General features: G+C 37.8%; 2 protein-coding genes across 2 annotated transcripts; both read left to right on the forward strand.

The window, feature by feature from the left end:
• The first annotated feature begins 6451 nt into the window (after window positions 1-6451).
• On the forward strand, window positions 6452-8673 carry LOC129250429 (uncharacterized). Its single transcript, XM_054890048.1, has 3 exons — window positions 6452-6569; window positions 6611-8555; window positions 8607-8673. The coding sequence occupies exons 1-3, from the start codon at window positions 6452-6454 to the stop codon at window positions 8671-8673; spliced, it is 2130 nt and encodes a 709-aa protein (XP_054746023.1).
• A 1967-nt stretch (window positions 8674-10640) lies between these two features.
• Window positions 10641-11606, forward strand: LOC129250431 (uncharacterized). Its single transcript, XM_054890049.1, has one exon. The coding sequence runs from the start codon at window positions 10641-10643 to the stop codon at window positions 11604-11606; it is 966 nt and encodes a 321-aa protein (XP_054746024.1).
• Window positions 11607-12258: the final 652 nt, after the last annotated feature.

Raw genomic sequence — 12258 nt, forward strand, 5'->3', positions numbered from 1 at the left:
TAGTTTGAGCACAAAAAATTAGCAACAATTTTCACAAATTTACTAAAACGCACGCACCAAAATGTGAGGTCGACTTACAATGTATTTTGTTTATCTTGTACTCTTCTTTTTAAACTAAAGTAGTGAACTTTAAAGTTACTTTTATGTTAAATTTTGGGCCTATAATTCAAATATTTGTATCTTTGAATGTACATTTAAGTTTTTTTTTTAAATATAAATCGAATAAAATATCGTTTGTCAACGAAGTCATAGAAATGCACATTATACATCTGTATCGCTATGTAATGTTATACAATCATGAGACTTTTCAAAGTCATCCACCTGAAAGTATGCATTGAAAATTGTCAAGAAAATGTTTTAAATACTAAAATATTCAAGATAACTTGCACTTCTTTCAGAGAACGTAAACCAGAGAACGTTAAAGTATAGAGAAGTCTCAATGACAGGAACGTATGGAATTTCAAGGGGTACTCGTCTCGCGAAGACTGATCACCACAGACACATTTTTCACCAAAACTTAACAGTAAGGGACTGAATTATGTACATAAATTCAGCAGCAGTCGATAAGAATTTGTTGGTGATTAGAAGCAACGAATGTTAGGTAGCTTTTTAATATGACCTATGTATATTTGATTTTTTTCCAAATCATCCAAAATTATATACATATGTTATGTCTGTCTGTCTGATGTCTGTAAAACTTTGTTGAATTCCCTTCAACTGAATCAAAATCCTCTATAGAAAACCCTTCATTACCAGGCACACAGGAAAATGGCATATCCAAATGTAAATTTGTTAATTTATATACTTATGCGCATATGTATATGCTGTGTGTATGTATGCTCACTAGCCACAGCTCAAAATAAACTTAAATATTAGTCCGTAAGCCAGCGACAGATTTTCACGACCAATTTCCTCTCAGTCGATAATTCGTAAAATGACTCGGATAGTTGCATTATGAAGCATTGTGAACTTCAGCTGCGGCTCCGAGGGTGGGTTGAGCAGTTATAGCCACCCTCGCACGTAAAAAAAAAAAATTATTTTTAGTCATTTCCTCCCGATTAAAACATTGATCAAATTAAAGTTAGACTAATATTTTGAAGAAATAAAATTGTCAGCTGATTATAAAGTGGTGGATTATAAGTCAGCTGGTCACACAAATATGAAAAAAAAAAATATTTTTTCAGTGATTTCCTCCCAAACGAAAATTTATCAGATGATAGTTTATGTATTGTTTTTAATAAATAAATAAGTCAGCTGGCTATATGTAGGTGGAATGTGCGTCAGCTGATGCCCTGAAGGTGTAACGTAGGAGCTAGTCGGAAACATTTACAGCCTAAGTAAATGTATCAGCTGACGAGTTTTCCCCCAACATACTGCCAGCTGATTTGTTTTATTACTTACAGGATTATTTCAACAATCCGTACAAACATTTTTTTTCGGGAGGAAATGACGTGCTTGAAGTTATTCAACATTACATTTAATGTGCAAGCTGAAATGTATAATTTTATGGCAATGTTTCGATTAAATCAATTTTTTTATGGGAACTTTCCGATTCTTAAGAATAGAAATATTATAAATAAATATTTTGTTAAGCAAATCAACTAATTTATAATTTTTCAGTACTTAAATTAATAATGTTTAAGATTTAATACAAAAAGTTATTTAATTATATTTGGTAATTTAATCATTTTCATTTTCGCTTCTGCTCATCTCACTTTCTTCTCTTTCTGACTCACTGTCAGAGTCGCTGTCAGAGCTGTTTTCCACCATGTCTTCATTATCGTCATCTGTTTAAAAATACAAAAAATAATTTAGGATACATGTTTAAAAAAAAATAAAATTATTTAAAAACAATACATAAACTATCATCTGATAAATTTTCGTTTGGGAGGAAATCACTGAAAAAATATTTTTTTTTTTCATATTTGTGTGACCAGCTGACGTATAATCCACCACTTTATAATCAGCTGACAATTTTATTTCTTCAAAATATTAGTCTAACTTTAATTTGATCAATGTTTTAATCGGGAGGAAATGACTAAAAATAATTTTTTTTTTTACGTGCGAGGGTGGCTATAACTGCTCAACCCACCCTCGGAGCCGCAGCTGACGTTCACAATGCTTCATAATGCAACTATCCGAGTCATTTTACGAATTATCGACTGAGAGGAAATGACTGGCAAAAATTAGCACCTGGCTCACGGACTATATGCTTTATTTATTTAATAACAAACATAAATATAATATTTCACATAAGATTTCGTAAAAAAAATTTGTACTTCAGTTTTTTAAAGCTATTACAACCACATAAATATAAAAAACTTATGCTTTTGGAACGAAATTTCCATCTATATATATACTTGAAGCTATTGCGAAAACGTATTAAGTTTCTGGAAGGAATATATATTTCTTGACCATCACACATTTCTTTAGCAAATATAAGGTTATTTATTGTGTTTGTTTTCAAGCGATTTCTTTTTTCGGTTTTCATAATTTTCACGATTGAAAACAAACGTTCGGCTGCCGCGCTACTATGTGGCAAAACTGCCAAATAGCACATGTACTTACTTAAATTGCTTAATCGTCACATAGGCATAAATAATACTTAAGTAGATCATTTTTTATTTCATTAATATCAATTGGGTTGGTTTGTAAAAATTTGTTACATTGTACACCGAAAAACATTTGTGAAAATGGTAAATGAAGTTTTGTATCTTTATAATTCGCATCCAAAGAAATATGCTCAAGACGTACAAAATTTTGCAGCAATTCTCTAAAAAAAGTAGTTGTTCGTGAGTATAATAAATGTATCATTGTTCCTTTTGATTAATACTCCTTGTTCAGAATACTCCAATAGAATATTTTTTAAAATGTCATTTAAAAATAAAAAGTACGCAAAATTTGTGTCATTAAGCTCATTTAAAATATCGGTCGCGCATAAATCGGTTAATTTTTCAAAAGAATACATTGAAAAGAAATACTTCAAAGGCTTCCACTGTTCTATTATACGTTCGATTGCTGCTTCCATAGACAGCCATCGTGTTTCACAAACTTTCAGAATTTGGTGAGGCATAGCTTGAAAATAATCTTGTAACTGTCGAAAGTCATTTCGGCGCTTGGAGCTGTGTGAGAAAAATGAGTACACATTACGCACGGGCTTTTCCAACCTTGCAGGCAATTGCTTAGAAGCAGCAGATGAACATAAATTAAGAGAATGGCACGTACAACCTAAAAAAAATAAATGTTTGTTTGATCCTTGGAATTTTTGTTTTACACTATTATGTTTTGCCCGCATTTCAGATGCATTGTCTGTTGCTAGGCCTATCATATTAGTTGTTGGCACCTTGAGGTTCTTAAAATAATTTACAATAGCGTTATATAATCCTTTTGCCGTACCATCTACAACTTCTAAAAGTCCAAAGAAGCGATCAACAACACTGTGTTTTCCAACTGGGATATAGCGAACAATTAACACAAGACACTTCTTCATACTTATATCTGTACCCTCATCAATGATGATAGAAAAGCAAGGGGACTTTAACTCGTTGGCATGTCCTCTCTAGCGTATGGACCCACAATTTCATTCACTATAGCCGTTGCTTTTTTTGAACAGCACTTTACACCTCTCTCATCAGAGCTAAGAAAATTTAACAGCTTTGGCAATGTATCCATCAACGTAAATGGCAGAGAATGTTGCACACAGTACATAACCATCGCAAGTTCCTTAGATTGGTGTGTAGTTTCTGAATTTTTTTCAACACTTTCCGAAATGGTGATTTGCTTCAGACGGGCCTGATGTTTCGTGTTCACTGCATTCATATGCTTTTTAGTATTAGCATGCCGGTCTAATAATGTTACATCATTTGCAAGAAACGTTTTGCAATATTTACAGAATGCTTTAAAGTCTGCATTTTCTAGCCATTCCCGACCATCTTCCCATTCCTGCTTGTATTTTTGATTGTACTTAGATTTCTTTTTTGTCGGCTCATTATTATTTGACGACTCAGTCGTTGCAGGCACGTTTTCTGCAGTACATATTCTAAAGAAGTTTGTATTTTATATTTCTGTACACAAATCTCAATATTAAAAAAGTTTACCTTTTTAGGAATTTCTCCATCTTCAACAAATACGAAAACGCAACAATATTAAATGAGTGGCGCAAAATGATGTGTCAAACGTCACTGTTGCCAACATCATTCATTGCGCAAAGTATTTGACGATATATTAAAGTGCTGCCAGCCTGTTTCTTTTTTTAGTAGAACAAAAGTTCTAATATAATATTGTAATTCATAACATATAATAATATTTTGGAAAATAGTGTGTGAAAAAGATTGACTTTTACAAAAGTTGAAAAAAGTGGTAGATTTTTTAGCTTGCGTGGTAGAAGTGGTAGAAATTCAAATTTTCGCAAAAAAGTGGTAGAAGTCCGAACACTGGTTAACAGTAGGAAATTAATTAATATGGCTGCCGGAGAGAAATGAGAGGGAGAGAGTGATACGCAAGTGTGAAAAAATGTAGTTTACATTAGCTTACATTTGCTTGCGTACAGAACAGATTTGTTCATTTGATATGTCCATATGATTTGTATGCATGTTTACAGATTTGTTCTTTTTGGTTTTTTTATGGAAATTGCGCGTAATTTAGGACATATGTATGTAATTAAGTTATAAAATTGCGCGAAATTTTATGTATGCATGTTTATATACATATGTATATAGGGTTTTTCAGTAAGAGAGTTTCAACTTTTGAACTTTTTTGAATAAAACACAAACGGTTTGACTTTTTAACTATTTTTTTTTTTATTATCGAGTTTGAAAATATACATTTAAGTATGAAATTCGATTTCTTTTGCATGACCACCGCGTGCACGTTTTACGAAGTCCAATCGTTGAACCCAATTTTCAACCACTCTTTTGCATAAATCGGCCGAAATTCCAGCAATTTCGCGTTCAATATTGGCTCTGAGCTCACAAATCGTCGCCAGCTTGTTACTGTAGACTAATGACTTCACATAACCCCAAAACGGGACGGCTTGTTAAATGGACCGTAAAATGGCCGTAATGCTCTTAAAGTAGCAGCAACAGAACGATTATTTCCATAAAAAATTTGCACGATTTGCAATCGTTGCTCAAGTGTGTAGCGTTCCATGATGAAATGTATACTAATGAAGTTTACAAATGACAATCGAAAAATAAAAAATATTGCGTCGTTCGCCCTCCCTATCGGAAAAAAGTTGAAGCGCACCTATTGAATAACCCTATATTAGCAAAGGACATATGTATATTAGGTTTACATATATGAAAATTGCGCCAAATATTGGAAAAAATGTATGATTGCATTAGATTTGATTTTGATTGGATAAATATATATACATATGTACATATATATTATGAAAATTGCGCCAAATATTGAAAAGCTCTTATGATTGCTTGTAACCAATTGAACTTTGGTTTGAATTCTAATTCGAAAAGAAAGGCAATTGTAAGTGCACATCCGCGGTGAAGCAAACATTTTGAAGGTGTTAATAACTAATTAATAAAAGAAAAAAATGCCTAAAGCTTCAAAATGTCGTGTTCGTTCGGGAGTGTAATAGTGCACAAAGCGTTCGTTCTTTTGCATTTCCCAAAAATCGGGAATTATCAAATTTGTGGAAAGAGAATTTGCGGATCTCACCCTCAATGCAAATACCAATGCATAATTCATTTGTATGTATTAAACATTTTGAGGAGGATGCCGTGGGACCAAAATATCTTAAGAATGGAGCGGTTCCAACTTTAAACTTGGGTAAGTAATATAAATTAATTTATTATTATGTATGTCTCATACGAGTATATGTATGTACAGTGAAGAAAAAATAAACGGAGTTACCGTCAATATTATTGTTCGCGCCCCTCTTTATAATTCATCGACGCCGCCCCTGTACTTCCAATTGTCGTTACAGCTATCAAATTTACATTCACACTCTCTCATCACTGCAGTTGTTGTTGTCGTCGCTAACGTCGCTATTGTCTTCGCTGGAGCTCCCATTTACTTACTTCCACTATCTTCGCACCTTTCGTTATGCATTGTTTTTGCCCAATAAATTACAGCATTAGCATAAGTTTGTCGTACTATTCTTGCTCATTGTATTTTTGTCCTGCTATTTCAGAAAATCATACGATATGTGACCTTCATATTGTAACAGGTAAAATAGCAGGACCTTTCCAATATAACATAAGCGTCTTGGCTTATGCATAAATTTAAATTAGTAATAAGAAGCTTTCTATTGTCAGAACTCGATAAATAAACTTCGTGAAAAATTTAAGCGCTTGTTTTTTTCGAACACTTAAAATCGTGAAAAAGGCTTCACGATTCACCACGGTCCTTCGAGCCGGATCTGACGATTAGATTTCGGCTTTTATTAATTTTAAAATTTTTTGAACTTGTTTTTCTTCGAATAAAAAATTCTATAATGGATCCTGAGAATATCCTAGTGGATGAAGGCGCCACCGCAGCACCAGCCAATGTGAGTGAACCTAAACGAGAAGCATCGATGATACAGCGCAGCGTTCGAGTAAAAATTCATCAGCGTGAGAATCTCTTAAGACGTTTGCGAAATTGGATTTGGTAGAGCGCCAATACAGTGCACTGGAGACATTAAAAACTCAATTAGAGGAGCTGGATGAATCTCAACTAAATGAAGACCATCGTGTGACCTTTGAAGATACTTACATCGAAGCAAAAACCGCATTACTGGACCAATTAGAAGAACTGCAAAGAGTCCAACCGCTCAGTCACATGAGTAGCACACAAGTGGAGCGGCAATCTACACATCGCATCAATTTGCCAAAATTGCAGTTAACGAAATTCAGCGGGGAGCAGTCGCAGTGGTTGGACTTCTACAATGTCTTTACCACCCTCGTGCACAACAACAAAGACTTGACAGAGGTTGAAAAATTTCAATACCTCAGGTCATGTCTCACTGACGAAGCCTCGCGACTAATACAATCACTCGAAGTGACAAGCAAAAACTACAATACGGCGCTCGACCTCATAGTCAGTCGTTTCAACAATAGCCGTTTAATCTTCCAGTCACACATGCAGCAAATTTGTGACCTCACGAATTTGTCGTCATCGAATACATATTTGCTTCGCAACTTCATCGACACAATCAACGTCAATCTTCGGGCCATGCAGTCACTAGCAACTTCGGAACAAATCGGGGAAGCAATTCTATTACACGTCATAATAAGTAAGTTAGATTCAGCAACTCGAACAAAATGGGAAGAAGAAGTGGCCATCAACTGGAATTGCAGAAGTTCATCACCTTTAAATATACCAACTTGGGCAGACCTTGCTGCATTCCTTGAGCGTCGCTGCCAGACATTCAACATGCTTGAAACCAACAAGGCAGCCAACCAATGGTCAACCCCGATGAAAAAACCTTCGCCTAAAACCAGCAACAAATACGCGTTGGCAGTTGCGAATTCACACAACAGGTGTCTGCTATGTGATTCAAGCCCTCACCATAGCCCTTTCAGCTGTGAAAAGTTCATGAATATGAACCCATTGCATAGATATTTTCTTGTGAAGCGTCTTAGCCTGTGTTTGAATTGCCTGGGTAAGAACCATACTTCAAGCAACTGTCCGTCCAACCGTAGGTGTCAACAATGTAAAGTTAGCCACCATACACTGCTACACAGGAATAATGAAAGCGATGCTATACCGAATATTCGCAACAACAACACCAGTGGTCCGAAAAGCGAGAATGGCAACCAAGTCACCATGAAAGCAGAGCAGATCGGCGGCGATGTCATTCTTGCTACAGCCCGTATTCACTTGTGCAATTCATCGGGATCATCACTTATTGTTCGTGCACTTTTGGATTCAGGATCACAGCTCAATTTCATAACAGAACATATCGCACAACATCTTCGTCTTCCACGGATCAAACGAAGCATTGAAGTTAGCGGCATAGGTGCCACCACGACAAAAACACATCAGCTTTGTTATGTAACTATGAAGTCAATTCACACCGAATATACTTCAAGCTTGGAAGCTGTGATAATTCCTACAATCACATCAAAACAACCAAGCAGCAGCATCATCTCGAAGGGGTTTCAAATTCCAAACAACATCAAGCTTGCCGACGAAAGATTTAGCGAACCAGGTGGCATCGACTGCCTGATCGGTGCCGGAATATTTTTCGATCTACTACTTGTGGGCCAAATCAAAGATGACATCAGATATCCCATCCTTCAAAAGACCAAGCTAGGGTGGATCGTTTCTGGCACAGCTCCATCGGACTCATCATCATCGCTCACATCGTTGCCCACATATAAAACATTTCTAGCTGTGGAAAACCAAATAACTTTAGACAATTTGGTGGAAAGGTTTTGGACAGTTGAAGGATACAACAACCCACACAAACTGCTTTCAGATAACGAATTGACCTGTGAGCAGTTCTTCAAGCACACTACGACAAGGTGCCCGACAAGCGGAAGGTTCATCGTCCGCCTACCATTTAAGGAAACGCCAGTCGCATTAGGCCAGTCATACGACATAGCGTTTCGAAGGTTAGTAGCCCTTGAATATAAACTCTCAAAGAATTCTTCTCTCTTAAAAAGTTATCGTGAGTTCATGCACGAGTATGAGCAGATGCAGCACATGAAGGTTATCGAAAACGTCAAATAGGGCCGAAATTTCATTCCACACCACTGCGTTATGAAGACTGACAGCAGCACCACAAAATTACGAGTCGTTTTTGATGCGTCATGCCAAACCTCAAATGGGAAATCCCTGAATGACGTGCTTCGAGTAGGCCCTACACTTCAAGATGACATTTTCACGATTCTCACTCGATTCCGAAGTCACAGATACGTCTTGATAGCCGATATCGCAAAGATGTACAGACATGGCAATGTATCTTATGGCGCGATTCATTACAAGCTCCAGTAAGAATGTACCAGATGCAGACCGTTACATATGGGACAAGCTGTGCCCCCTACCTTGCAACAAAATGCCTCCTGAAAGCAGCTAAAATGGAGTCTAAAGAGTTTCCGATTGGCTCAGCCATTACACTCAAGGACTTTTACGTTGATAATTTGATGACGGGTGCCTCTACTGTGAGCATGGTCATTGAAATCAAGCGGCAAGTTGCGGCCTTGCTTAAACGAGCTGGATTTCCTCTACGCAAGTTTGCTGCAAACAACATGGAAATCATCGACGACATACCTTTAGATGACAGAGAAGAAATAATTACACTAGGGGACTCAGATTACGTTAAAACTCTCGGTCTGAAATGGTCACCTTCTAAGGATGCCTTTTTCTTCAGCTACAATGGACCAGCAGCATTGCGTAAACCAACCAAGCGTTCTATATTATCACAAATAGCTGCCTTGTTTGATCCTCTTGGGTTGCTGAACCCTCTCATCGTCGCCGGCAAAATCCTGATGCAACAACTCTGGGAACTGAAGTTAGATTGGGACGAAAGCGTACCTCAAGACATTTACACACAGTGGTGCGCATTTCAGGAGCATCTGAGCGCTATTAACAACATTCAAATACCAAGGTATGTTCCCATGGATAGCACAACTTAAATCCACGCCTTTGCAGATGCCAGTACTAGAGCGTATGGCGCGTGCATTTACCTCGTGACGCGCATGGAGAAAGAAATCTCGTCCGCATTGCTTTGCGCAAAATCTCGTGTGGCTCCAACAAAGCAAATTAGTTTGCCACGGCTTGAGTTGTGTGCAACAATGTTATTGGCCGAGCTTCTACAAACCGTTGTTGCAATATTTTCACCAAACTTGAATAATATTCACTGCTGGACCGACTCAACGATTGCGTTGTGTTGGATTCGAGGGGAACCAAATCGGTGGACAGTATTTGTGGCCAACCGCGTAACAAAAATCCAACAGTTGACATCGAAGTACAAATGGCATCATGTACCATCCGAACTCAACCCTGCTGATCTTGTTTCTCGTGGCACAACAGTGGCTGGCATCCGGGAAAATCCACTTTGGTTTCAAGGCCCGCAATTTTTGAAGCTTGGTCAAGAAAAGTGGCCCAGATCCTCATTCGACACTGTTCCAGATGTACCTGAACAACGCAGACAACGAATAGCTTTAATCAGCGAACGGGAAGTAGATATCATTGCTGAAAACAAATACATAAATAGGTTCAACAAATTTCTGCGTATCTTCACGTATGTAAGATGCTTCATCACAAAGGTACGTAGGCCTTCGTTCACCCCTGAGGAAATAACCCAAACACTTGAACTAGTATGTAGGAGAATTCAGCAAATGTATTTTCGCGAGGAATATTCTAAACTTTTGAACAATCACCTCATTAATAAAAATTCTAGACTTGCTTCGTTGTCACCTTTTATGCATAAGCAACTAATACGAGTTGGGGGAAGAGTAAGGAACTCGACCCTAAGTTTCGATGCTAAACATCCGATCGTGCTGCCACATTCGCACCCCTTCGTATGCTCACTTATAACGCATGCACATCGCACAAACCTTCATGCTGGGGCTCAAACACTATTGAACATCCTTCGCGACAAGTTCTGGATAACCCGCGCACGGATAGTTATTAGGAAAGTTATTCACAACTGCATCATCTGCTACCGTTTTCGCCCATTTGTTACAGAGCAAATCATGGGAGCTTTGCCAACAAGCCGTGTTACCCCATCGCATCCGTTTGAAACTACAGGTGTTGACTACTGTGGTCCCTTATTAGTAACTCAAAAAATTAGAGGTCGTTCACCAATAAAGGTTTACATTTCAGTTTTCGTCTGCTTTACTACAAAAGCTGTGCACTTAGAGATTGCTCCTGACCTGTCGACCGTTGCATTCATCGCGACACTCAAGCGCTTCATAGCCAGACAAGGAAAGTGTCGCGTCATTGTCTCAGACAACGCAACAAACTTCATTGGAGCTAACCAGGAGTTACGAAAACTTCTTCAGTCATTCGTAACACAAGAACATATACAACGCGTTGAAGAATTTTGCAGAAACGAGGGGATCGAATGGAAATTTATTCCTCCAAGATCACCGCACTTTGGAGGTTTGTGGGAGAGCGCTGTGAAACTTGCTAAATACCATTTGCGCCGCGCTATCGGCTGCAACGTGCTATCACACGACGAACTTCACACCATCGTTTGCCAAGCTGAGGCCATAGTAAATAGTCGGCCACTAACTCCAATATCTAGTGACCCCAATGATCTTCGTTCGCTTACTCCGGGCCATTTCCTTATCGGCCGAGCTCTTCTAACTGTTCCTGAACCAACAATAGCCAGTTCAACTATGTTAGGCCGCTATCAAATCATCCAATACATTCAGCAGCAATTCTGGCGGCGTTGGCAGGAAGATTATTTAAAGGAGCTGCAAAAACGTTCAAAATGGAATACTGCCTTACCAGATCTTAAGGTGAATGACTTAGTGCTACTAAAGGACGAGCTTTTACCACCACTTAAATGGGCCATGGGTCGCATTACAGCTACTGTGCCAGGTACTGATGGTAAGGTTAGAGTAGTAGAAGTGAAAACAGTCAATGGCGTTTACAAACGGGCCATAGCAAAGGTATGCAAACTACCAATTGACAATACAAGTCCACTAGAGTAACATTGAAAGCTATGCTTTCAAGGGGGGGAGTATGTTCGCGCCCCTCTTTATAATTCATCGACGCCGCCCCTGTACTTCCAATTGTCGTTACAGCTATCAAATTTACATTCACACTCTCTCATCACTGCAGTTGTTGTTGTCGTCGCTAACGTCGCTATTGTCTTCGCTGGAGCTCCCATTTACTTACTTCCACTATCTTCGCACCTTTCGTTATGCATTGTTTTTGCCCAATAAATTACAGCATTAGCATAAGTTTGTCGTACTATTCTTGCTCATTGTATTTTTGTCCTGCTATTTCAGAAAATCATACGATATGTGACCTTCATATTGTAACAGGTAAAATAGCAGGACCTTTCCAATATAACATAAGCGTCTTGGCTTATGCATAAATTTAAATTAGTAATAAGAAGCTTTCTATTGTCAGAACTCGATAAATAAACTTCGTGAAAAATTTCAGCGCTTGTTTTTTTCGAACACTTAAAATCGTGAAAAAGGCTTCACGATTCACCAATTATTATTTCTTATAAATCTTTGAATCTTTTTTTAAATATTAGTGCCCCAGTTTCTTTTTGGTTCACTGTACATATGTACATAAACTGATAATCGTATGCTTGGATGTCGTTTTCAATACTTTGTGCCTATTGAAAAGCTT

Source organism: Anastrepha obliqua, chromosome 6, assembly GCF_027943255.1.
Source record: "Anastrepha obliqua isolate idAnaObli1 chromosome 6, idAnaObli1_1.0, whole genome shotgun sequence".
Taxonomy (NCBI): domain Eukaryota; kingdom Metazoa; phylum Arthropoda; class Insecta; order Diptera; family Tephritidae; genus Anastrepha; species Anastrepha obliqua.